The sequence below is a fragment of the Watersipora subatra genome, chromosome 2 (genome assembly GCF_963576615.1).
Source record: "Watersipora subatra chromosome 2, tzWatSuba1.1, whole genome shotgun sequence".
NCBI classification, from domain to species: domain Eukaryota; kingdom Metazoa; phylum Bryozoa; class Gymnolaemata; order Cheilostomatida; family Watersiporidae; genus Watersipora; species Watersipora subatra.
Genome location: NC_088709.1, coordinates 69,061,413 through 69,088,851, shown reverse-complemented (window position 1 = coordinate 69,088,851; position 27,439 = coordinate 69,061,413). Strand labels below are relative to the sequence as shown.

Below are 27,439 nucleotides of genomic sequence, written 5' to 3'. Positions count from 1 at the left end.
CTGTGATTTAAGTCTTAAGTCTCTAACGGTTTTGGGTAAGAAACTGTTATGGAAGAGGCGAGTCATGGCATATATTGATGTTGGTTTATCCCGGGCAGCAGCATGTGTGATTATGGCAGTATCCTTTCTGTCAGTAGTAAGCTCATCATAAGAAAAAGCTAGCACATTATGCTTACTTTCATGTGATAGAATCTTCATCAGTAAAGCTACTCTTTGATTTCTTCTTCTGGATTCAAGCGATTGAAAACCTAGCTTTTCACAAGTGTTGCTGACACTATCTTTACCTTTGAGATTGGCTATGAATTGAGTTGCTCGGTTTTGAACCATTTCAAAGTAATGTAGTGTCTGTCTCTCACTCGGATCCCATACTGTACAAGCATATTCCAGCACAGGACGCCACAATAGCACTGTCTTCAATAACACAACACCCTTCTGTCTCTTACATAAATGATTAGTAGTAATCTCAGTAATCTGCTCCTTTGATTTAGTGGTGTATTCGTGATTTTCCATAGCGGTTAAATCTGAAATTAATATTTCTTTCTCACATTGAACACAATGAAATTAACTCAAACGCTAACTGAACATGGCGTCGGCTGGATTTTCGTACTCGCAAATGACTTGCCATTCTAGGGGTTTTGAGTTCAATGTCATAAACTTTGCGTCCTGAGTGTGCACTTGTTTTCGGTTTGTCACAATCGCATGAGACGTGTGTCTCCCTCACATAAGATAATCACAAAGCAAGTCTAACGCTACGTGTCTCGCAATCATATGATTGATCGAATATCAATGTTAACAGTAGCGACTCCGTTTCACACTCATATTCACACTTGCGTTACCTCTACGTTTTTTGCAAGATATGCAATTGGAAAAAGGCTCCATACTCAGTTATATGTGGATGCACAGCCTTTTTTTAAAATAACCATTTTTCTGTTTCTTTGTTTGATGCAAAATAATTTATATTTTGATAAACGTAGTAAATTGCACAAAACAAATAAGGTAAAAGTTCACAGCCATCAGTAACTTCTGTTCGGTATCCCTTCAAATGGGTCTAGATCGGCCCGCTCTCACGCGCAGCGAAGTTACTTAGACGCATATAGGAACTCACGCTATTACTAAAAATTAGCCACTAGGATAAAAAGCGCCGAACTTCTACAGTCATTGTATTTCTCCTCTTCTCGACAATCGCTGGACTATCGCATTTGATAGTTATTTAATCCACAATATTTACATTTGAATACTGCTATTATCAACCACTCGTTATTCTAGTGCTGATTCTTGCACCCATTCCATCGAAATAAAAATATTGTATTTGTAAGTTTTAGCTTAACGAAACATTATTTATACATATTTGTTAGGCTCAAAAGTCAGTTAGTTAATATTCTGCCTAATTTGTATGCATAGAAACTGTACCTGGGCTTAATTATTTACGAGAAACAATAGTTTACTGTAAGGTGGAATAGACAATACACTCAATGCCACATTTATTTAGTAACGTTTTAAACTTGTGAAGAAACTGAACAAAACACTCTTGCTATCAGATGATGAGGGCTACTAGGCTCGTACCAGTCAGTACTAGCAGAATATTAACGGTTTGTTAATATTTTGCATAAGTTGTATGCAAGGAAACTGTACCCGTGCTTGATTCTTTATGACAAACAATAGTTTACTATGATGTGCAATAAACAATACGCTCAATTCAACATTTATTTATTAAGTTTTTAAACTTGTGAAGAAACTGAATGAAACAATTATATTATTAGATGATGGGGACTGACTAGGCTCGAACCAGTCTCACTTCGTTTACTTCGGTCAGTCGAAGCAAGTGGTTGTGCACTGAGAAACACATGAGTGCTGTATTTTATAGGAGTCAATGCTTTTTCTCATATCACAGACTTGGTAAAGCATTTTTGCTAGTAATAGTCTGGCTGTCACACACTATTTTTGTGTCAACAAGTGGCAGATAACAGGTTCTATGGTAGCTTACCATTTTTAGTACCTGTTTGGCATATTAATTTGTAGTCTAATGCCCTACTGCTTTTTAGCTGATAATCTGGAAGTAATTACCCAAACAATGATGAGTAAAAATACAAAAAGTAAATGTTTCTCACACCGTGAGCAATTTGCTAAATATTCCGATCATATCTGTAGACCAAAATGTAGAATTTTTTTGATTCAGGAGTTACATGCTTCCATCACTGGCAGTTAATTTTTTAGACTGTTTCCTGTATCATTCAACTGATGCTGTCGTTAATGCTAGTAGTAACATTGAATATTTTAATCTCCACTTGAACTGATTTTTACATATAGTTATCATGGATTACAGAACCTTTTACCATGGAGTATCACATCTTAACCCGACTTCTGACCAAAATCAACCGGCCGTTCGGGCTGATTTTATTTTTACGGAGGCGATCATATCGGCTGTTAGAAGATTGCTCTATAATTTTTTCTGATTAGCTCATATTTGTTAGTTTACCTAATAATAGTGAAGGAAACTAAACAGAGATATGTTTTCAGTTGGAGTCGTCGTGATAATTTCCGTTTTACTCGTTTTGCAAATAAAACTTATTTTCAAGAAAAAGATCGTAACTGCTACTCTGAATATGGACGAAAGCCATTTTAGAAAACGTTTTAGGTCATTTAGATTATGCTGGTAGTGATTTTGAGGCCGACCAGACTGATGATCAGTTCACTGTTGGGTAATTAGCCAATTTGGTGGGCCAATTAGAATACCAAATACTAGAAAATATCATAAACAAATACCAAATAAAATACCACATACTTTAAAATCTCAGAGCCTAATACCAAATAAAATATCAAATACTCACAATTTTGTAAATCAAATACCAAATCAATTAGTACCACTGGGAAATTTGAGAACCAAATACCAAGTGAAATACCAAATACTGGCAATTGTTCAAACCAAATATCAAATCAAATAGTAATAGGTGAAATCCCAAGACGAAATACCAAATACTGGCAATTCTTGAAACTTACTTCCAAATCAAATAGGGATAATGGGAAATTTTATATTAAAATACCAAGTAATTTACCAAACACTGCAATTTCTTGACATCAAATATCAAGTCAAATAGTTTTATTGTGAAATTTCTGAATCAAATACCAAATACTGGAAATTTTAGAAGCCAAATATCAAATCAAATAACAGTAGGCTACTGGGAAATTTCAGAACCAAAGGATGTAAAATCTTACAGAGCCGACTCCAAATTGAATAATGGGAAATGCCAATTAATATCAACATCATTATGCTAACTATGCTAAATATTAAATACTGGAAAATATCAAGACCAAATTAAATTTATTTGCAAACCGAATTATCAAATTATTTAAAAATCACTGATCACGTTCACATCCAACAACTCTGCCCATATAAAAATGTATACATTATTTATTACGTATTTATAATACATTCAAATTGAATCAATATAATGTAGACAAAAAATTGTTTATGGTTGACAGTAATTTTAAAGGTACTACATTATTCACGGTATGTTCAAATTTAATAAAGATACTATTGACAGAAAATCGAGACAAATACAGAATGGCTTATTGTGATTGCGAGTTCTAAAGAATAAAATACACTATTGTATCAAGGTAATTATGTATGCTGATGCAAGTTAGTTAGGATTAGGACTAATTAAGCTAGGTTACAATGTAAACTGCTGTATACATTATTGAACATTAAATATTGCCAGACTTCTGCAAGAACGAGTTTAAGCTTTGTGTAAGTTCTCTCCAATCATGGTTGCTTGTGTGGAGGGGGTTGTCAGCTTCAGTACACTTCCCAAAAGAGGTTTCCTTTCCCAGCTTTGACAGTAAAAGGGTCTCGTAGGTCCTGAACTCCTCATCAGTGCGCCAGTTCAGCTTGAAGCGTGGATCCAGTAGTGTGGCAAGGACGTAAGTGTGGTTGGTGTTGAATTTGGTCAGCCTTTTCTGAACAGATTTTTTTAAAGCTGTCAGCACAGGGTCGTTACTCTCCATCAGGTCGAGCTCAGCCTCTAGCATCTTTACCGGTAGAAGAACCTTTGATCCAGTTGCTGTCTCCCTGAACCTCGATGGTGAAATTCTGAAATGGCTGCAGCAGCTCCACCAGTTCTTGTAAACGGTCTCGATCGATTAGAGCCATTGCATACTTGGGGATTTTCTTGAGAGTAGCATGAGTTATTGCTAGCAGACTTGAGAAGGCTGAAATCTGCAAATTCCATCTGGTGGTGTTTGCCCCTTGGAGTTTCTTCATACTCTCTTGTTCTAGCAAGCTGGTTGCATTGAGCGAGTGTCGAACGTGGTTTATGAAGGCATTAGCTTTTGCTATTGCCTTCTGAAGGTGTTTGGAGCACTTGTCCATTCCGTCTTTCACACAAAGCTGTAGCGTATGGCAGAGACATATGAGATGGTCTGTGCTTATCTCTCGAAAGAGAGCTATATTATCATTGTCAATAGGGTCATCCCCTCATTTCTTCTTCAGCTTGTCCTTCTGTCTCAACATCGAGATCGAGAAGGTTGTCAGAGTCTAGACGGAATGCTTCTATCATATTTGAAGCGTTATCGGTCACTACAGCCACTACTTTATGCTCTATACCAAATTCTTTCATTAGACGATCATATTCGACTTTAATGTTTGAACCTGAAGAAAACAAAACCCCAAAGTCAAAATGAATTTGTTTAACCTGCAAAAATTAATGATGTTGTCGGATGATTGTTGTAATTAAGATATATGCCTACCTTCAGGTGCGCTGTCAGGTTAGAGTTCGCCTTGGTTGACACAGATATCTCTTTCGTACAAGTTTTACATGTTACTTTGTAAGATCCAGTGGGTGGCAATATATCCGGAAAAGTAATGTAGTCGCTGAATTGTGTACGTTTATCCTCCATGGTCAACTGAGGTTTAATTCAAGTAATGAAATACCCTGCCTTCTATACATTTTAGGCTTTTAGGCTCTACTGTGAAATCTAAATTGTAACACTTTCTCTCTGAGTGACGAGTGAGTGGATTTCACCGGAAATACCGGTTTACAAGTATTGTAAACCGGTATTTCCGAGTCGGAACAAAGATTTATACATTTCTAATCCATAACTCCCACCAGCGGTCCAGAGCCAAGCGCCCAAAACTGGATTATACATGAAACATTATTGTCTTTTCCTCCAAATCTTTGCCAAATAATATACTGTGCACAGGGTGACAACGATTCAACTTAGCCAGCCAGGCTGCAAAACCATTAGATAAGTATTCTTATTGTATTCTTAAGTGGATTCTTTCATGTTTTTTTGCCTTCATTGCTCATAAATACTTACTGCTTTTCACTCGGATTTTTGGATTATAAATCATGAGTAACATGCGACTTGGGTTGGTGTTGTTTTACATACAAGCGCAATGCAGACCAAAGACAAAAGGGAGGTTTGATGGTTTCTGTACTGGGTTGCTGTTAAATGTGCGCTGTGAAGGAGAAGCTTTCTAAACTTCAGTCGAATATCCATATTAGTTCTCGCTAGCCGTTAAAAACTTACACCAACGGAAATCAAAACTGATGATCAATGCAAAATATTAACGAATATCAAACACCAAATACTAGAAAATATTCATACCAAATAATTAACCAAAATACCAGAAAAATATTGGCCAATTATCAACCAAATTATGATACCAAAGCAAATGCCAGATACTGCGCAATCTCAATTGTACCGAACATTACCAAATAGGTTAGCAAATATTTATAAATTCAGAACCAAATACTAAACAAAATTCTTAATACTGGGCTATCTCAGAACAAAAATATCAAATAAGATACCAAATACTAAAAATTCTCCACAGCAAATACCAAATCAAATAGTAAATACTAGGAAGTCACAGAACCAAATATTTAATAAAATACCAATTACTGAAAATTATCGAAACTAAATACCAAAACAAATAGTAATACTGGGAAATTTCAAAATCAAATACAAAATCAAATACCAAATACTGAGAAATCTAAGTACCAAATACCAAATAAAATACCAAATACTGGGAATTTTCAAAACCAAATACCAAATTAAATAAATATAGTAAATGGTTTATGAATTTGCAAATAGATCTATTTGAAATAAAATCAATTACCCAACCCTGAATAGATCATCACTCAGAAACCTCTTCTGAATCAGATGATTAAGAAGATCAAGAAAATTATGAAGCAGTTTTAAATTTTTGTTTAGGAGTTTCCAACTAAAAAACGAACATTGTTTATATTTGGCGTTCAATTTATTTAGTGTTATTATGGATTGTGTATGTCCCACCCGCGTTATAAAACAGAGAATTACTTGTTTTGACGACATAGCCGATTCGGATTTTCGTGATTACACAGATAATTAAAGTAGCAACACTGAGGCTGATGGGGGTGAAAGTAATGGTTTTTTTAAGAGTAATGAACATTGTAGAGGATCGTTTTGGAGCACCTGGTGAGCAGCATGCAGAATGGGCTTTCATTTACATGTAGGCTGCTATGAAATATTTACTCATAAGCTGTAATTACTTTAATTATTTTTAATTATATTAACATTTTATTAAATAATAATAATATTAATTTACAGTAATTCTCTGTTTGCGTTCATCTAGTTCAGTCTGCACACTTGAATATTATTACCGTAATTTTCGGACTATTAGCTGCTACTTTTTTCTGATGATTTGAGCCATGCGGCTTATATAAGGGTGCGGCTATTCTGTGGTTTTTTCTTTCACTGCTAGGGCGCAATAGTCGGAATCTCCTTTTAATTCGCCTTCAGTGGTGAAAAAATAAATGAATTAATGCCTAACGGTACTGTTCCAATAGGCACTAGGTTAAAATGCATCAGTTAATACGAAACAGTGCCGTTGGGCACTGTTCCGTTTTAAACAGCGAAGTTGCTGCCGTGTTAAAAAGCACTGTCCTGAATTCCGTGGCTTATACAAAGGGGCCTATACAAACAATACTATGTATTGTTTTATTATCATTTTTGGAAAATAAAGCAGATGTGGCTTATATAGGGTTTGGTTAATAGTCCGAAAAATATGGTAATTTGTTTTGAATAACATGAAAAATAATGAAAATAATTCTTTGAATTTTGTGCACATGTTCTTAACATTTAGTCTTGCCGGATTGTGTGAAAAACACCTTCAAGAGAATGAAACTACCTTTGCCGACAACTCCTAAAACATAGGAAAAGTTTTGTTAAATTGGCTCCCCATGATGTATGGTCAAAGATGGTGTATGTAATGAGCGTTTACTACCTAGATTATGGTGTACAGTGGAACCTCGACTCTCGAACACAGTTTTTGACCAAAAAAATTTAGATTTGTTCGTCTTGGATGTCAACCATAAATTCGGTTCTCGACCAAACCGGAGCATGTACATTTGAATTAAACGTTCGGAACAGCTCTGGAAACAGCATGTTTATACGTTTAGCGACGTTGTTATGAGCCACTTTGGGAAGGTTCGTAAACCGTTAAAGGGAGAAGTTTTTTGTCATAAGTTCTTTACAAAAGGGAGCCACCTGGGAGAATGTCGCCTCTACCGAAGAGGTTTTTTAGGGACACAACTCCTCCAGTCGAGTTACCTTAAGTTGTTTTGGAAAAGGATTCTTTTTCAAAGATGTGAATTAAACGTGCCATTGCTGTTTCTATTTTTTTCACACGATTTTTGATGTAACTGATCTGTTGCATTTTTATGATGTCTCATTATCAATTTCTGCGCTTTTTGGTATTGTATCATAACCTTCAATGCTTTCGATGTTTCAAGAGCAAAGCATACGAAAAGTTTGCTTTTAATTTTGTTTTTTTATCATAGTAAATAGAAAATTTTTTGTTAAAACTAAACACGGTCTACCTGCGATCTAAACATATCTACCTGTTTTTATTTATAGTACGCACTATGCGGTACAGTTCATGGGGTAAGATGGAAAAAATACTTTACCGAAGTCTTTAAGTCGACTTGGAATGGATTAAATCTTACCTACATTAGTTCTAATGGGAAAATTTGTTTCGGATCTCGAACACCTCTGTTTTTGAACAACCTTGTAGAACGATTTGTGGTCGAGAACTGAGGTTCTACTGCAGTTGGATTCTTCACATTGTTTGCTCTTAAAAAATGTCCGCATTGTTGAAGTTTAATTGACAACTTTTTTATTTATTGGGGATTAGACTCTTGCCTCAATTAACCCTGAAATAGACAGTCGTTCGAGAAATTTTTATGGTCAGTACTCAAGTTAATAAGCAAATAAGCCTTACTAATAAAAATGCATAATGCGGATACTAATTGTGAATGAGTTCTGTGTTTTTAGTAAGCTAAATTAGTTGGAGTTAAATATTAAGTTTGTTATGTTGCGTCGCAAAAGTGTAGTGAACCGATTGTGGTAAGTTAGCTGTAAGCTGCTACGTTTGACTTGAACTTTTCAGTCCATACAGTACTGTACAAAATAATGTTGCATTTTATTGCAGATCATAAACACTAGGTAGGTATTTGTTACTTTGTGAGCGTGTTAGCGAACTTGAACAATTAAAATACGCTTTTCCGTCGTAATATCCTGTTTTTAGGTCAGACCGGCTGTATTTTACCATTACATTAAAACATCTAGGCTTTAGACAAGTCATTTGATGACTCATTGAAATAATTGTGGGTTATTCTATAGGGCAGCTGACCAATAAATTAACACTATTGAAATCTTACATATAGAATGTTTATGCTAAAGCTGGTAGCCGATTTTCTCAGTTATCTTAAATCTAAATCATTTTCAAGGCGGATAAATGACTGCCTTCAATTTCCTCTTCTATTATAGTTTCTCATAATATATTTCTTGCAATGACTTGTTGACTTCTAAAGCTGAAATACATTAACAGTGTGTAAGTGGAGTTTGTTGTTCAAGGTCTGATGTCCCTGCAGTTACCTTGACGGATGTAATACTTAAATGTTTGCACATACTGCTTGTGAAAGATCTTTAATCTGGCAATATTTGTGATTGGTTGCAGCATTTAAAAACTAGGACTAGCATTCTGTTTGTAAACAATCAGGCACTTGTACATATTTTATCAAATGTTTGGTCCAGGCTAGTTGTTTTTCTAGTTGTGTCCAATTAATAAACAATTATGCATGTACATTATTGGCCCGATGCTTCGTCTGGAATTTTATAATTCCATTTGAAGGACTGCTTAAAGGAATATTTCATTTGAACATGGGCTAACATGACCTTGAAGTAATAATGTTGTTGGCATTCATGCCGTATTTTTTGTCAAGAAGGAGTGAGTTCTCGACAGACAATATGAGTGAAGTTCCTTCCTTCCAGTTTACATATCATTTACTTAGCGAATAGTGTAGTATAGCAGACCCAACTTTCTACACATTCGGTGTGCCTACCTATGCACCTTATGTTTCCTGCATTTACTTCCATTGAACACTTTTGCGCTAGCCAAGGTTTGTGGTAGCCAACACCTTTTTCAACCGAGTTGCTAGTGTACATTTTTGTCATGAAGACAAGTTATGGTTTACGATCTTTAAAATGTGAAACACTGAATTACTTTAAAGGCTGACATGCAAAAAAATTCACATTACCGTTATTTGGTATCAAAAAATTCACCATGTATTACTCTTTTGCGTTGTAAGTGCCAAATATGTGGAAATGTGATTAAAAGCATTTAAAAGCTCAAAAACGAAAAGCTGCCGTAGATTGGAATCTCTTTATTTTGATGACGTCGTCATGAAATTCTGTTATTATCTTGTCACATATGTTCTCACATGAATTGAAAGGCCAATACAAAGCTCAATATAAAACTTATCGTAGCACTAGTTTATGACAAACACTTCGGGTTTCACTGAAGACCCCTTATCAAATATAGATGCTCGCTACTTTACAATTTTGTTTCGGGTTGGTCCAATCGGCAAGTCGTAATCTGATCATGTGACCCAATACTTCGAATATAATTTCTGCAGCACTTTTTGAGTATCACAAGTGACCAGCAGGCTCGTCATGATTATCAGACATTGATATGTACTCCTTCAAGCTAAAGCTGAAAAATTAAACAAATTTTATGGCAAGCTATAAAATATCACTGCTAAAAGTGACTGCACTACAACGACGATAAAAATAGATGCGTAAGAACAATAGACATGGTTATATTGAATGCGTGAAGTATACTTGTGAAAATATTTCGACGAATAAGGTTGCATGAAAGTGTAAACAGAAACCATCTCTCACAAGTGTGTCACATTTGAGCCGTTTTGGAAAAAGAATTCAAACTACGGCGGTCTCGTGTAACTGTGATTATCTGTTCGTTTTTTAGCTAAAAGAGCTTGTAATCACATTCCCATATAATTGGCACTTACAACGCAACAGAGTAAGACATGGTGAATCTTTTGATACCAAATAACTTTAAAGTGAATGGAATTTTATTGCAAGTCAACCTTCAATTATTTAAACGTTTAGCTTTTCTTACAGTTTTCAGTTATACAAGTTTATCTCTATGCAATTTCAGTGAAAGATAGTCGCCATCGTGACATCATTGATGTTCACAACAGATAATGTTTGAATTTTTATTAAAGATGGTGTATTTTAATTAATATAGGTGCCTTTTTCAGCTGCTATTGAAGGTGAAGATAGAACTTTTGTGACTTTCTGAAGTCATCAGTGATTTTACGCTTTATTAATCAGCCATTCAACAATGGATTTGAATTCTTATTTTTCTCAATAAAACTTTTCAGTAAAAAAATCTATTAAACATGTATTTGTCTGATACCTGAATGTTGCGTTAAGCTGTTTAAAGAAGCAGTAATTATTTTTAAATGCTCAAAGATTGTTGAAATACTTTGGTGAGCTAGATTTATAACACAAAGAATTCATGTATTGTTACAAATTTACTGCACTCTTTAAAAACATCATTTGTAAATACTAAATATATTCATAAAGTCTCCAAAATTAATTGATGGTTACGTTCATGTAGCCTTTTCTTCTTTACGCTATAGCCTTTGAGTAACATAGACATTACTTCATATCATGTAATATTTTGAAGGTCGGTGTAAATAAGTTCTCATAGTTCTCATCTCAGAACTTTTCTCAAGCACATTGTTGCAATGCTTTGTCGTGGGACGATGCTACATGTATATGCAATTTCAATTATTTCTGGTACTGCTGCTTGTGAAAAAGCTAATGATGATGTATTTATGAAAATATCAGGATAAAAATGGCATCAATCGAATTGTGAATAAAACTAATTATGAAAGATATTAGCACTAAAGCAGATACAGTAGACGCTCCTATAACATAAACCTCCTCTATCGTAAATTTCACTTATATTAAAGAATTTATGTAAAGTTTTGGCTTTGTGTTATGCAGAAATTCTATATAGGGTAAAAGGTCAAGTCAGTGTAAGTTTTCAAATTTTATTAGAATAACCAGATTCCCACAGCTTTAAAAATATTGTTTTCTCTCTTGTCGCACTTTGAAGAATAAATGATGTATGGAGGTATCTATATTGCATGCGCTAGCGCCCTCCCAGCTGCTAGAGCTCATGGCACGCTAGACTAGTGTAGTGTGCCATGAGAGATTGTCAGGTACGCTGATGAATCAAGAGAATAAGTAGCTACATAATTATTTAGAAGCACTTAAAGGCAGAACTTTGATAATGCGGGTGTTAGAGTGTTGGTCCACCAATCTGAGTGTCAGTGAATTGGAGTCTTGTTGAAATCAATTCTTCATCCTAATCTCTAACCTTGGCTTCGGGCACATGGACGAACACACTGGCACCCTGTTACGATAGTAACTATATATACTTTTGTTTTACTTTATTTTTGACATATACGGTGTTTTTTATTTTTTCTTTCTGCTATAGACGTTCTGGTTTAAAAAAAGAGGCAAAAAGTGAATTTAAATGGACATTGAAAGAGTCGTGCTCCCTTTGACTCAACATAAATTTACTCTAATCATGTAATCATCATGATCTTGAACAATTGTTGCTGCTAGCAAACAGAGACCCACAAGAGGTTCAAACTGCAATCTGAATGTATCAAGTTTTTCTGTTATTTTGTTGATTTTATCTGTTATTTAAATTATAAATAAGAAATTTTGTTTAATTTAATGTATGGTGACTCGGTTTCATATTTTGTAAAACCCGTTTCTATATGTGTCCATTTTAAAAATCTTGATTGAACAATTTCAAGTTATATATTTTTCATTTTCATATCTTACTTTCAATTCACTTTATCTATTGGCGCTAGATATTCTACAAAAGACCTTTGCTGTAGGTTGTACAGAGTGTTTGTTTACCAAGTTGAATTTAATTGAATGGTCAAGATTATTATATACATCGTATGTATCACTATCGCAACACTTTTCAAGTTAGCAAAGCTAATCAATATATAGCCAGAAACTAATATGAAAATGAAATGGATTGAAATGTGTTAGAGAAAAAATTTCATGTTTTCAACTGATTTTTAAATTTCGTGCCATTTATCCTCATTTAAACAGTTCTGTCATCAGCGTGAAAACAGCAAGTTGAAAGTGGCAAGGCTGAATTTAGCTTAATTGATGATATTGAGAATGAATAAATTGACTCATGATCAAAGTACAAGTTTTGGATAATTTTAACCATCTGTATTATAAAGAATAATTAAAATGTAACTGTTCAGTTATATGTATTTTGTTTCATTAGACGTTTTTTAGCCTTTACAGAACTCATAACACTGCTAAACTTATTTTAAGTATCTCCACATTTGCTTTTAATTGTGCCAAGTCTACAACTCTTAAACAAACAAATTCAACTTGTATTTACAGGCATTTAGGTGTTCTCCTTCTTCATGGTAAAGTTTTATGTTCAAATTGTCATGCCTCTTTCTGTGTAATTAGACAGAAAGCGAGTACAACGATTCCAACCACCAATCAATGACCTCCAGATGGAAATGGCCGCAACTGTCGACAACCTAGACAAGGTATTAGAGACAGATGTAATGGTATGTATGGATGAAGTTATAGCACTATGACAACTTACTTTCGCTTATAAAGTAGTCATATTTCAGCCAAAACAACGATAGTTTACAAGTAGTCACACACTGTTAGAGCAGCTGCATGATTGGCTGCAGGATTTTAATTGTGCTTTCCGACTCACGGTTAAATTCATAATTTGTGTAAAATACAGTAAAATTGAACCTTGAGATACAAGTATAATGCTCGACATCATGTATTAAGAGAGCATTATACTTGAGTAACTTCCAATTCCAGTTAGCAAAATCAACTTTTGTGTTAAGGTACATCACGCGCGCGTGTGCACTCACACACACGCCCATACACAAGTGCCCACACACAAGTGTGTGTATGGGCGCTTGTGTATGGGCGTATGTGGGCGCTTGTGTATGGACCTCTTTTATTAATTTTTGTCCAGATTTCCACATCCAGTCGGGTTAAACCTTTTTTACACTAGCCAATAATTTCATCTGATGCAACTTACTCATGCCTGAGAAATAATGTGCTAAGGAAGGAACTAAAGCTTAGTATAACAAAGAAACTTTCTGGAGTGATTCTCAAATAGTGCTGGAATACATATCCAATGATGTCAAAAAATTTCATCTGTCTGTTGCCTACAGGGTAAGTGAAATTAGGAAGCCATCTGAACCTAAACAATAGAATTATGTTCCGACAGAATTCAATCCAGCAGACATACCTTCTCGTGGAATAAGTGTTAAAGAAATCATTGATAATGACATGTGGTGGAATGGGCCTCCCTTCTTCAGAGACCCTGATGCGCTAGATTGCATTAAGAAAAATCAGGTCAACACAATAATTAATGAGTGTGACCCAGAAGTGCGAAAAAAGGGATTAGTTACCATGGCTACCGTCAACACACAGAACATAACGAGAAAATTCACTCGATTCAGTAGTTGGAAGAAACTAGTGCACAGCATAGTATTGCTGAAGAGCTTTGTCAAACAGAAACAGTGGACGTGTAGAGTTGAAGACCAATGACCTGAAAGAAGCTGAAGTACTTGTCTTAAAGATGGCACAAGCAGATAGTTATCCTATGAAGGAGGACAAGTCTCTCATCAAGCTCAACCCTAATATTGACGATGAAGGTATAGTTTGTGTTGGTGGGAGAGCCAGTGCTTCAACATTGAGTTATCAGCAGAATTACCCTATCATCATTCCTAAGGACTCTCACCTAGCATATCTTTTGACAGTGCATTACCATAAACAAATATCACATTTAGGAAGGAGAAGCACACTCGCAGCAGTTAGAGATGCTGAAATATGGATCGTAAATGAAACTGGCATGGTAAGTCGGCTGCTTAACCGGTGTGTAGGCTGTGCTAGACTAAAAAAGGCACCGGACACACACCTTATGGGAGAACTCACTAAAGAAAGAATGGATGCTACTCCTCCATTTACAAACATTAGAATTGACACCTTTGGACCTTATTACGTGAAGGACAAGCACACAGAGCTGAAAAGATAGGGACTTATGATAACCCGTATCTATTCTTAAGCAGTTCATATATAGGTCTTAGACAACGTGAGCGCAGACCCTTTAACACAAGCCCTTAGATGCTTTATGGCCTTAGGAGGGTCCGTTCAAGCAATATATTGTGACAATGGAACGAATTTTGTTGGAACAAAGGGTGAGATTGAAAGGAACTAGAGATAACCAGTAAGGAAACTAAGCAATATTTGCTAAATAACCGCATTAATTTCAAATTCAACTCACCTGAGCCAAGTCATCAAGAATGAGCCATGGAAAGATGGTTTGTTCGGTAAGAGCAGTACTCAATGCAATGAGCTTCAAGCTGAAAAAAAAACTAGACACAAAAACCCTAAGAACTTTTTCCTTATGAAGCAGAGAATATCATCAACAGTAGTTCCCTGACTGCCACCTCGACAAGCAATCCCGAGGATCATGTGGTAACACCTAATCATATTTTGACCATGAAATGTCGGTCATTACTGGCACCATCACCTGGAAACTTCGCCGAAGATGATTTGTATAGCAGCAAACGGTGGAAGATTGCCCAAGCAGCAGCATAGCATTTCTGGAACACATGGAAAACTGAATATCTAAGCAGCATAACAATTCGTCAGAAATGGACAAGGACGAGACCAAAATTCAAAGAAGGAGACATTGTCAAAGACAAGCAGGCAGTTAGAAATGATTGGATGCTAGGAAGAGTGACCAAAACTATTGCAGGCTCAGATGGCTTGGTGCTCAACCTGAAAATCAAAATAGGGAACCGGTTGCTTGAGAAAATAAGGTTACCCATGCACCCACCAACTGTTCTGCAGAGGTTACTACACACTGTAGTAGTTTTGCTGAGTACTTAGATTAGCAACTATATATCATGTAGGATTATTCATTATCAATAATTTAGTGTGAGTTAATCAACAAATAATAAACCAGACACAAACAAACAAAAAAACTACGTATTACAACAAATTTAAGAAATTTAGATGGGAGTGTAGGAAAAGTTGATTAGTTTAGAAATCCTGTGGTTGATGCCTTGTCAAATTGGCTTAATACGTGGTGACCAATGATAGTTGCCGGCGTTGAGTCATAAGCTAAGGTTTCGCTTAACTCATAGTATGACGTTTTTCCAACTTCTGTAGAAGGCAGCAAGATTTGAATCATTACTCTTAATTATTAAGTTGTCAATTGCTAAGGGATTATTTATTAGAATTTATATGTTGGTTGCATATGCTGTTTTTTATTATACAATGTTATATTGTTTCTTGTCACATTTCATTTGATGTTCAGTACTTTTACTTGCTATCATACTGTAACTGTACATATATTATTGCATTCATAATTATTGTGCTTAGCAAGTTAGTATGAAAATGATACTGAAGTATTATTCCAGGTTTCATGATAAAATAAAGATTGTGAACCACTCTCTCTTAGAATCCTGAGTGAATTCAGTATTTAGAGTTTCCAACAAACTCTACAGTACCTCTCATTGCAACCACCTGGCATCATCTCACCTGCAAGTCTCTCCTTCGCCCTATTTGCACCTTTCCTAGGCTGACACCTCCCCTGACACCTCACATCACCTGCGCCTCCATGCCGGTTCAAGAGTACAATCAACAATACTCTCAATGGATCACTTTTATCTACACTCGTCAATATATAATTTTAAATGTTGACTCGCAATAAAATTCCCGTTAAATTTATTTGATATGAAAAGATTCACCATGTCTTACTCTGTTGTGTTGTAGGCGCAAAATATGTGGGAATGTGATTACAAGCTCTTAAAAGCTAAAAAACGAACAGTTGATTGCAGCCACTCGAGACCGCCGTAGTTTGGATTGCCTTTCCAAAACGGTCAAATGTGATGTACTTGTTACAGGATGGTTTCTGTTTACACTTTCATGCAATCTCATTCGTCAAAATATTTTCACAAATATACTTCACGCATTCAATAAAACCATGTCCATTGTTCTTACGCGTCTGTTTTATCGTCATTGTAATGCTGTCACTTTTAGCACTGATATCTTATAACTTACCGTAAAAAATCGTTAAACTTTTCAGCCTTAGCTTGAATGAGTACATATAATTGTCTGATAAGCATGACGGACCTGGTGGTTACCTGTGTTAATCGAAAACTGCTGCAAAAATTATTTTCGAAGTATTGGGTCACATGATCAGATTAAGACTTGACGATTAGTCCAAGCCGAAAGAAAACTCTAACGTAGCGAGCATCTACATTTAATACAGGGTCTTCGGTAAAACCCGAAGTGTTTCTCATAAAATAGTGCTACAATGTTTTATATTGAGCTTTTTACTGGCCTTTCAATTCCCGTGAGAACATCACGTGACAAGACGATAACCAAACTAATGAATACGGCAAATAAATAGGAGATTCCAATCTATGGCGGCTTTTCGTTTTTGAGCGTTTATGAGCTTGTAATCACATTTCCACGCGTTTGGCACCTACAACACAACAGAGTAAGAAATGGTCCATTTTTTGATACCAAATAACTGTAATGCAAATTTTGTTGCAAGTCAACCTTTAAGATATTTCCATTTTTGACAATTGAGTCAAGATGTATGGTGTCAACCTGCCTGAACAGCATTTGTAAGAAATGTTGCTTATCCTTCCACACTGCTACTATTCTACTTTTACTGCTTAATCGTCTGGCTTCATCAACTTCTCACAACTGCCTTCATCTCGAGCATCAATGTAGGCCCCACAATCCCAATCATATGACAAAGATTGCGTAACAAATACATCAAAATTATCTATTTTTACTAATTGCAAACTGAGAAATAATAGCATTTGGTTGAATAGCCAATTATAGAATAATAAAGATAATAAGAGAGAGAGTTTGCTGGTAGTCTGCCCATCATAACATTTTTAAGGCTTGGAGTTCCAAATTTCTGTTCAGGATCCGAATCGAACAAATTTGAAATTCTTTGTTCAGACACTGGCTTGTCCAAAAACAGAAATTCAATGTATAATTTTGTGTTTCTCTGGTTTATTCCCATTAATATCCTCACTTTCACTGACATCACTGGCACCTGAAGAATTTTGGAGCATTGTATGTTGGAATCGATTTTAAGCGCATTGGTAAATACTTGCTGGTGCTTTACGTATGTTGGAAGATTTGTATCTCAAAGCCATCATAATTAGATGTCTGATTGTGTGCCCTCTGGTTAAAAAAAGTGCAAAGCCATGCCTGAGTTCTTGACCATTTTAGATTGATGATGACTTTGATTCCCTTGCAACCTTGAACATTGACATAAAGCCCGAAGCGAATGAAATTTTTGATCCTAATGACTTTGATTGTCATTCTGATGTTGTATCAGATGAGAGTGATGGAGACTTCAAGCCACACGAAAGTGGCAAGAAAAGAAAAACATCATCAAAACGTAATGCCAAGCTAAGAAGCTGTGAGTCTCACCGAATTTCTATGATAGATTATTTCCATAATTTTAAATGTGTTGGTCTAGGATGAATTTTTTAGCTGGTCAAATTAATTCAATTATACGAACTTGATAACATTTATGGGAAAGTCTCCAGCAAAAAGGTTTTAATTATTCAGGCCTCTCATGAACTGATATGTTGCTTTCAAGCTGCTAGCTGTTAATATATTGCTAATATTTCAATTATATTATATATATTATAAAAGGCTATATTATAAAAGGCTATTCAACAGCTATATGAGTAACTAGCTCAAATGCAAGAAATGTTAGGATGTTTGGACTATCTATTGAACCAATATCATGATTGAAGGAACTCACAGTTTTAAACCATATATTGACAATTTAGTATGCTCATCAGTATCCTTGGTATGTTTACATAAGTATTATATTACCCGAGGTTGTGACATATGCAAGATATTCCCTCATGGGTAAACTCATGTAAACATGTAAACTCATGGGTGCTTTTGGTTCAACGTCATATCATGTCTGTCAAGGCTAAGCTAAACTTCCTTATAATTTTTAGCATAGCGCTTACATGCACTACTTTGCATCTTTACTTGGAAATAGCTTTACCAAGCTTGTTCCTACAGTAGGCCCTCCTGCAACGTAAATAATCCATTCCAAAAAACACATACGTTATGGGGATTTTAATTATAAAAACAGTAATATACATGTAAACTGTCTAATCCGTTCCAAGATCTTTCCATACAAAAAAGACTAGATTTAACGTCTTAATTTGTTGGCTATACCATAACTTCAGTATTATTAGTTTGCATCGACAACTTTTCTACTTTTTTTTATTAAACTCACTGGTTTTATAGAACATGATTGCAGCAGTTTTACAATAATTTTGTGGGAACGCACATCTTCGACTATCATTCACAAAGATTTGCTCATTTTTTCTAAACTGCAAAGTCTGTTGCGCAAAGTAAAGCAAATAACAAATGTTTTACCCCCTCCACATCAAAGCAAAATGAAAAAATATTATTACTATAAAAAACAGTATTACGCGTTTGTCGTCTATCTGTATCCAGGGGTCAAGGTTAGAATAACATAACTTTTGACAATACTTCAACCCGCGTTATTCATATTGGTAAACGGACGCTGTAACATGTGCACTCCTTGACATATTTATTAACAGTTGCACAACTACCTATTCTCTGTTTTTTTGACACATCTGACGAACTGTCACGACTAACTATAATGTCATGGAAGTTGTATATGCAATAGTTATAACACTTATATACACGTCGTCTTTTTTCTCGCAAGTGCAGCAAGATAGATTAGCATTAATATCATGTTTGAGAACTCACCCAACTTGAAACTTTACATTATGATCATATGGAATTTTTTACATAGTACAAAACAAAAACCTCGCGTAAATTATTTACGTTATATGGAATTTACATTATAGGAGGTATAGGTTATGAAAATTGTCCTTGCAATTTGATATATATCAGTCTAGAAGTACCAAGTGTCCATGCGGCACCAATGTTTATCCGATAGTAACCTGTTAAGATACAAACTGAATATATTTTTAGTGATATTCTTAAAAATGTTGAATTAAAACTGACAAGTTCTATGAAAACTCTAATAGAACGTTTGATAATAACAATACTCAGATAGTGATAGGATCTTGGGGTAATCTGCGCTCATAAAATTTTCATGAATTGCTACGATGACTATGTAATAATTATATAGTTTCCCTAACATGTAAGCCAATTAGCTCTTTCTCAGAACTTTTCTTTAACTTCCTTTAAATGCATTAAAATGATAGAATTAAACGAGTAAGTCATAAAATTTAATTTTAGCGAAAACTTTCGCTGACCACAATAGGCGCAGCAGCACACATTGAACATCTTGCTACGTCTAGCTAAATGTTGCAGTTTGATGACAAACAGATTGACCAATGATAATTATAGCCCTCAGTTGAATGAAAGCTGTGACGTCTTGTTGAGATTTTTCAGTACCATTATTGAAATATTTTGAGGATATGAATAATGTAACTTTGTAATGTAGATTCTGTTTTTTTCTTGAAATCCTAAGATTGAAGTATCAACAATATTTTTTGTATATAATTGAAAAAAACTGTCGCGTTTAGTTGTCTGGATGAATTTAACAAGAATTCTGGAAGTCTGTCTAATCCTATAAATATTGTCGATGTCTCGAATTAGGTTGATGTCATTAAGTTTTGCTACCTTCAAAAATTTTAAAACACCTTCCATCAAGTTCTCGCCACTTTTAAATGGAATTCCGTTCAGCTCAATGACTTTAGCTCTGTTGAGATGTTCATTAGCTTCAACCCCCATTAGCAAATTATTATGTGTAGTTGATTGTTGCGTTACTGTTTTAGCTGATTTGAGTTTACTAACTTTAGTTTTGACGTCGTTGATCTCTTCTTGAAAAATTTTGTAGCGGCAATTCATAATCAGCTTGTTCTCAATCAAGTCTAAACGTCTGTTTATTTTGGCGACATCAGATATCAGCTGAGTTAGTTTTAGATCAATAGAAGCAAGAGTAATATGGTCGCCAGAGTCTGAAGCAGATTCTCTACGTTTTGGTCCCATAATGATCAGAAATGTAATAGAGGATTTACCAATTTCAAGGAGGTTTCACGCTTAACACCAACTACGCCCCCCCAGGGTTGCACGATAGCTTGATAGTCGATGGCGATAGTCGATAGTTGTCTTTCTCGATGTGAGTATGTTACCTATTTTTAGCCTATCGAAACATCTGAAACTAATATATCGTTATCGAATAATCAAAAATAATATAACCCGATAGTTATCGCCCTCGGATACCTCGAACACATGGTCAACTAGAACGGATTTGTTCGGTCCGTTCCCACGCAATGATGAATTGCTTTAGATAACTCGATCTCAACTTGGTTAGCTCAAACAGTTTTTTGCTCAACGGCTACTGCGACGGTTGTTATGGCTTTAGAATAGCACTTTATTCCAAGCCATAGAGATAAACGTCAACTTTTTGTGGTTCTTAGACGTCGTTATTACCATCATCGGAAAAATATTTTCGTTGACGGCTTTTCTAAAGGTTTGCAAAACTCAAATTTTGCCAAACATCCGTTTAGCGATGGCCCTCTGAAAGCTAAAAAAGGTATGCTAACCTTCGAAAATACTTTTAAAAAATCGGCAAACTTGATCTTGGTTAAAACGCTCAAAAGAAAAAGATATCTTTTCTTCTGAGCTTTTCAACAGCGATCAAGTTTTGCCAATTTTAATCTGAAAACGTCCTAGCAATCACATCACCTAAAACAACAAACAAATCTCAAGTGATAGAAAAGTCTCTATACTTTCTGATGAATTTTTTTTTAACTTTCTATTAGAAGCCTTTTAATTTGCAGCAAGCCATCTATGCGTTTGATTTATACATAGTTTGAATATGTACATTTATCTACTAATAAATACATGTATATGGACATGTGACAGTGCTCTGATAAATTGAACACTGTGATTACTTGAACACTTTTTCCTATCCCTTTCCACAATCCTCGATCTTTTCAGGCACGATAATACGTTAGTTTTACCAGCTGCCAAGTCACTCGATAACTATCGGTGAACTCTGTCTTTTTCATTGATAATTCGATACTATCGCTATCGGTTGGACAACTCCAACGATAGTCGATAACATCTTGTCAAACAACAAATGCCATCCCTAGCCCCCGTTGCAGTCCTGTGCTTGAATTGTTTCTTTTGTGTTCTGTAGTTGGTAAATACTGTATTCTATAAACGCCTTGGGAGGGTATATATGAGCGGTTGAGTATGTGTATTATGTGTTGCTTATATAGAAATATAAGCTCTTTGCTGGCAAATGCTTAACCTTCAGGAGCTCTCAAAAACACTTATGTACAGCTCAACTGATCAGCTGCTAATGTAATGGTTAATCGTGACCATCACTAAAATATAAGCTGATAAAAGCTGCTCTAGTGTTTCTAATTCTCTGTCGAAGGCAGCATGCTGTTGAACACCAAGGACCTTATTTGGTGTGAAATCCAAATAGTTTACCAAAGCTAGCGTGTTGTGAAGCTTCAATTTGCTCAAAAGCTTCAAGGGATAAGCATAAGCTTTGTCTTATTTTAGTAGTACCGACATGGAGTTTCTGCTATTAACAGTTTCGGCTTATTGCCACGACGTGTAGTTAGAAAGGGAATAATCACAATCACTACTTGATCAATCAAGTGACTCATCAGAAGCCACTACCCTACTACCCGCTACTACCCTATTTTTATGACCAACGAATATTTTCATCCTGTAGGGTATAACTACAATTTGCAAATAAGTCTCAAAGGTAGCAATAAACTGAGCATGGGTTGTCAGCACGTTTTCCATTGGCTCAAAGTAGCCTGCAGAATGTTTCCTTACATTTTGTTAATGCACAGACACGATAGGCCAACTAAGTAAGTTTTCACTAACCATAAATGTGTACTAAGCCAGCCGCACCATGTGATGCCAGACCTCACTAGGTTTTAGTACATGATGGGCTCAAGATAATTTTGAGTATATCAAAGGCCAAGTTTATGAAAAACAAGCATTATTCATTGCTGTGCTTCTTCAACATTGAAGAATACTTGAGAACTTGCTACCTAAGAGTTCAGCATTTGCCTTTTTGGGCAAATAAATTCTTACATTTCATTATTCGTTGTTGTGCTTCTTTCAACATTGAAGAAGACTTAAAGGTTGACTTGCAACAAAATTCACATTACAGTGATTTGGTATCAAAAGATTCACCATGTCTTACTCTGTTGTGTAGTAAGTGCCAAATATGTGGAAATGTGATTACAAGCTCTTAAAAGCTCAAAAACGAAAAGCCGCCGAAGATTGGAATCTCTTTATTCCGATGACATAACCACAAAGTTTGGTTATCGTCTTGTCACGTATGTTCTCACGTGAATTGAAAGGCCAATACAAAGCTCAATATAAAACCTATCGTAGTACTAGTTTATGACAAACACTTCGGGTTTCCCCGAAGACTGAAGTTATTTGAACCCCGTATCAAATATAGAGGCTCGCTACTTTACAGTTTTGTTTCTGCATTATTCAATCGTCAAGTCGTAATCTGATCATGTGACCCAATACTTCGCAAATAATATTTGCAGCACTTTTCGATTATTAAAGGTGACCAACAGGCTCGTCATGATTATCAGACAATGATATGTACACAGTCGAGCTAAGGTTAAAAAGTTTTACGATATTTTACGGTTAGTTATACGATATCAGTGCAAAAAGTGACAGCATTACAATGACGATAAAACAGACGTGTAAGAACAATAGACATAGTTTTATTGAATGCTTGAAGTATATTTGTGAAAATATTTCGACGAATAAGGTTGCAGAAACTGTAAACCGAAACCATCTCTCACAACTACATCACATTTGAGCCGTTTTGGAAAGGGAATTTAAACTACGGCGGTCTCGTGTGGTTGCGATTTTCTGTTCATTTTTTAGCTTTTAAGAGCTTGTAATCACCTTTCCACATATTTTGCACCTACCACACATTGCAGTAAGACATGGTGAATCTTTTGATATCTAATAACAGTAATGTGAAAATTGTTGGAAGACAACCTTTAAGAAGTTGCTCCCTATGAGTTCAGCATTTCCTTTTTTGGGCAAATAAATTCTTATATTTCCTATCCTTTACGTCATTTTGACAAATAAGCGCGTCATCATTTAAACTGATTTTTTCATGCTAAGCAAAACATGTTGTTAGCAGCTTCCAAATTTCTTATTAGCACATATTTGAAAAAGATGTTCTTCAGATGCTACCTTTACACTAGTGAGTGTTATATTTTTCTCACTGAAAGATAATAAGTAGAGTCTGCTCCTCATACTTCCAATCTAAAACGCTTTTGTGTGATATAAAGATGGTGAATCAAATTTATTTATTATATAGGCCTACTTTTTGTTGCAAGATGTGAAATCAGCAGTTTAGAACTCCCATTTAAAAAAATCAAAACTGAGGTTGAAATTATAATGTATAAAACATTAACAAACTGTTTTAGCCACAAAAGGATGTTCAGTGAGTGCCGAGTCAGGATTTCACATTTGTCATATATGCCAAGCTGAATTTGTCAACAAATGTTCTCTCACCCGGCATTTGAAATGGCATTCAACACAATATGGTAATGCTTTATTAGTCTATGAATTATATATATTGCTACTATGAATATATTAGGTCTAGTTAGATACATCTGGTACATTAAGATTATTCATCTGGTACATTAAGATTTAATGACTTCAATTGAAATAACACTTGCTAGAATTTCAATGCATATTATATTCATAATTGAATTTAGTACCTAGTTGTTACTGTTAATTCCAGCATATAAGAAACCAAATTACAAGCTTAAAAATTAATGCTTTTTTGTAGTATCCGTATTCGAGCCCACACTTCGATAATAAATTTGACATATTCACTCACGTTCATCGTTTTTCTTGTACACAAATCACAATTTTTGGTAAAAATCTGCCTTGAAGTATTGATTTTATTTAAAATATGTATTATCCTAGGTGGCAGTTTCGTTCTATTGGTAAGGCAGGTATATGATGACCAAGTGTTGTGTTTTTTGCCCAGTGATCTTCACCAGAACTGTGTCTCCTCTCATTCTTCAGTTACTTGTAATGCCTCGGACAACAAAAATTCTTGGTATCTGATGACGCGGTTGATTATTGATAGCAGTTTCCTCATTTACAGATCACTTTTCGCTAATGTAGACAGAAACTTTTTGCAAACGAATAGTCTTCGTCTTATACGCTGTATCTACTTGTACATTGGATTTCACGGTATTCCTACTTAGATATAGCCTGTCCTGACAAACTGTTGTTTTTGCGGAGTTGTTCCCCCGTCGAGCGGGCGAGCAACACAACAGCTTGTCACAAGACGTACTGCACCTGATGCATCAGCTGCACTGAAAAGGAGTGGTTCTCTTCTGTTTATGCGGCGTGGCTGCGATGTTATGGCGGTCGCTCCATCAGCAATCATAACAGATTTCGCGCAAAAGTTTATGTACAAAAAAATAAGATTACAACGTTTAACCAAAGACCAGTTTCTGTTGTAAACGTTAGTAGAATTTAAGAATAAAATAAATTGAAAGTAAAATCCATAACAACAAATAAAACTGACTGATACAAAAATAGAAATAAAACTGACTGAGCGCACAAATAACGACACATTTAGTCGCTGTCGTTGCGTAAGTTCTCGGGTTCTACTAAAGTTTACCGCAGAGACTGGTCGCTGGTTAAAGGTTGACTTGCAACAAAATTCACATTACAGTTATTTGGTATCAAAAGATTCGTCATGTCTTACTCTGTTGTGTTGTAAGTGCCAAATATGTGGAAATGTGATTACAAGCTCTTAAAAGTTCAAAAACGAAAAGCCGCTGTAGATTGCAATCTCTTGATTTCGATTACAAGACAATAACCAAAATCGACGGTATTTTGTTATTGTCTTGTCAATTGTCTTGTCATGTGATGTTCTCGCGTGAATTGAAAGGCCAACAAAAAGCTCAATATAAAACTTATCGTAGCAATAGTTTATGAAAAACATTTCTGGTTTTACCTAAGGCCCCGTATCAAATATAGATGCTTGCTACTTCACAGTTTCAGCTTGGCCATTCCGTCCGACATTTCAACGTACGTGTACATGTCTGAGTTACGATCATAAAAAAATGTCAAATTCTGAAGAGTTAACACCCTGGCGTTTCGAGCCTGACGCTCTATCTGAAGAAGATCCTCAACAGAGTCAAACATCTCAGCAAGTAAGCACCATCACTAGCCAGCTCTTATGTGCCAAGCTAGCTAGTAGTAATAGTTTTAGCTAGAGAGTGATAGAACGAATATTATTATATATATATATAATTTTAACAATGATAATTATCGCTTCATATTGCGAAAAAAATTACAGATTTTTCTCGAATGACAACATTAACAATTTTAATATTTAAATCTAGTGCTGCACTGATATACTGTTGGATAACATCGACCTGATGTATTAGCTATGGTTGCATAGACATATCTGTTCATTTCTTTAGGAGCTAATACCACCGGCTACAGAGTGGTGTGTCTGCAAGCACTGTCAAGACATGCCATCTCTTTCTGAATGTTTGTGCTGCCATCATGCTGAGTTTGCGCATCGTCTCCATGACCACGGGGAGCATGAATGCCTGTGTATGCATCCTAATATGGACGAACTTGTGGCGCCTGCACCCCTTTAAGTTGGGGTGAAATAATTACCTGCGCTATCATAGTGAGTCGGATTTTTATTTAATGCCAACAACATCAAAGCTATGCTAATGTGTCAAGCATTATCTACAATTCTTGTGTTACACATTTAATGCATCGGTTGAACACACATATTCTGAACTCGTGAAACACAAGGGGAACTGTTATATTTGGCTTGTACATTTACTACAGTAGAGAGTGTTTTAGTTTTATGATTTTATTATATAAAGATCAAGATTATTTTGATGATCAGCAATTATTGTTTTTCAATAGTTGTTTTGGTAGATATTCTATTCCCATTTGGAGAGCCATCGCCAAATGCACGAAAAAGGTTGTGTGCATACCGCAATCTTGTGTTTTGGTTTATGCCGCAAATCTTGTTTGCAAGTCTGCAAACTCTTCTTCATCATCCGTTAGTGGGAAAAGAGCTCGAATCTTAGACACCAAGCAGGCAGGTAGAGGTCGTCGCTCACCGCGACGAATTTGCGGCATAAGCCAAAACACAAGCTTGCGGTATGCACACAACCTTTGTAACAAAATTCGTTGTAATTGACCTCACTCTCAGACCGTGAAATTTAGATCGGACTGGCATCGCCTGAAGCCTCCCAGCTCCATGGCGTTAGAGCTGGTGGTCTTCTTTGACTGCAAAGTAAAGAAATTTACGACCAACAATAACTTTCACATTATTTGAATGAATTATTTAGCTAGATCAGCAACTTCATGTTTATGTATTGATAACTACTAAAATATTTGGGTTTTTGTCAAGCTGTGAAGTAAAAACTGTCAAAGTTTTACTATGACAAGATGGCTGCTGACTATTAAACCGCAGCTCTGATCCATCATAGTGTATGCCCCGTATAGTGCGCAATGCCCAGGATTATCGCATCTACCGTCACCTGCCAAATCAAGCTCCCAATCGATTGCTGACATCAATCCCTCGTTATGCAGGGTGTACTGCTCAGCAATACACTGTAAAATGTTGTAAAACTTCATTATACAAGATTAATTTGTATCATTATCATTTGTCTAAGAATGTAGAATCCTCTTCCCCTTTTTGTGCTATATTTTGTTGAAGAATCAGAATTTTAAATTATAATATATTTCGCTTGATGGATGACATATTTTCATTTCAAGAAAAAAATTGTCTCTTAATGCCACTATTTACTTAGTGTGCCAAGCTTTTACTCACATTTTCCAAGTTTATGGGTAAATATTAACACTCACACCGTGTAAGTATTCTCTTTGTTGGTAGAGGCAAACGCTGTGGCTTGGTATCGCGAAGTTCAGG

General features: G+C 35.6%; 1 protein-coding gene across 5 annotated transcripts in view; it reads left to right on the top strand.

The window, feature by feature from the left end:
• The window catches only part of LOC137387045 (oocyte zinc finger protein XlCOF6-like), a 226,755-nt gene that overhangs the window by 134,786 nt on the left and 64,530 nt on the right, over positions 1 to 27,439 (top strand). Inside the window, exons 1-3 of one of the 5 annotated variants that reach the window (XM_068073328.1) lie at positions 12,868 to 12,965; positions 17,692 to 17,863; positions 23,934 to 24,053. The exons of 1 other annotated variant lie outside the window; for it this stretch is intronic. In XM_068073328.1, coding sequence (XP_067929429.1) covers positions 12,909 to 12,965; positions 17,692 to 17,863; positions 23,934 to 24,053 — 349 coding nt within the window. In that variant the 5' untranslated portion in view covers positions 12,868 to 12,908. Of the gene's footprint in view, positions 1 to 12,867; positions 12,966 to 17,691; positions 17,885 to 23,933; positions 24,054 to 27,439 lie in introns of those variants that run through there. 3 more of the 5 variants (XM_068073326.1, XM_068073327.1, XM_068073324.1) reach the window with 3 other exon arrangements.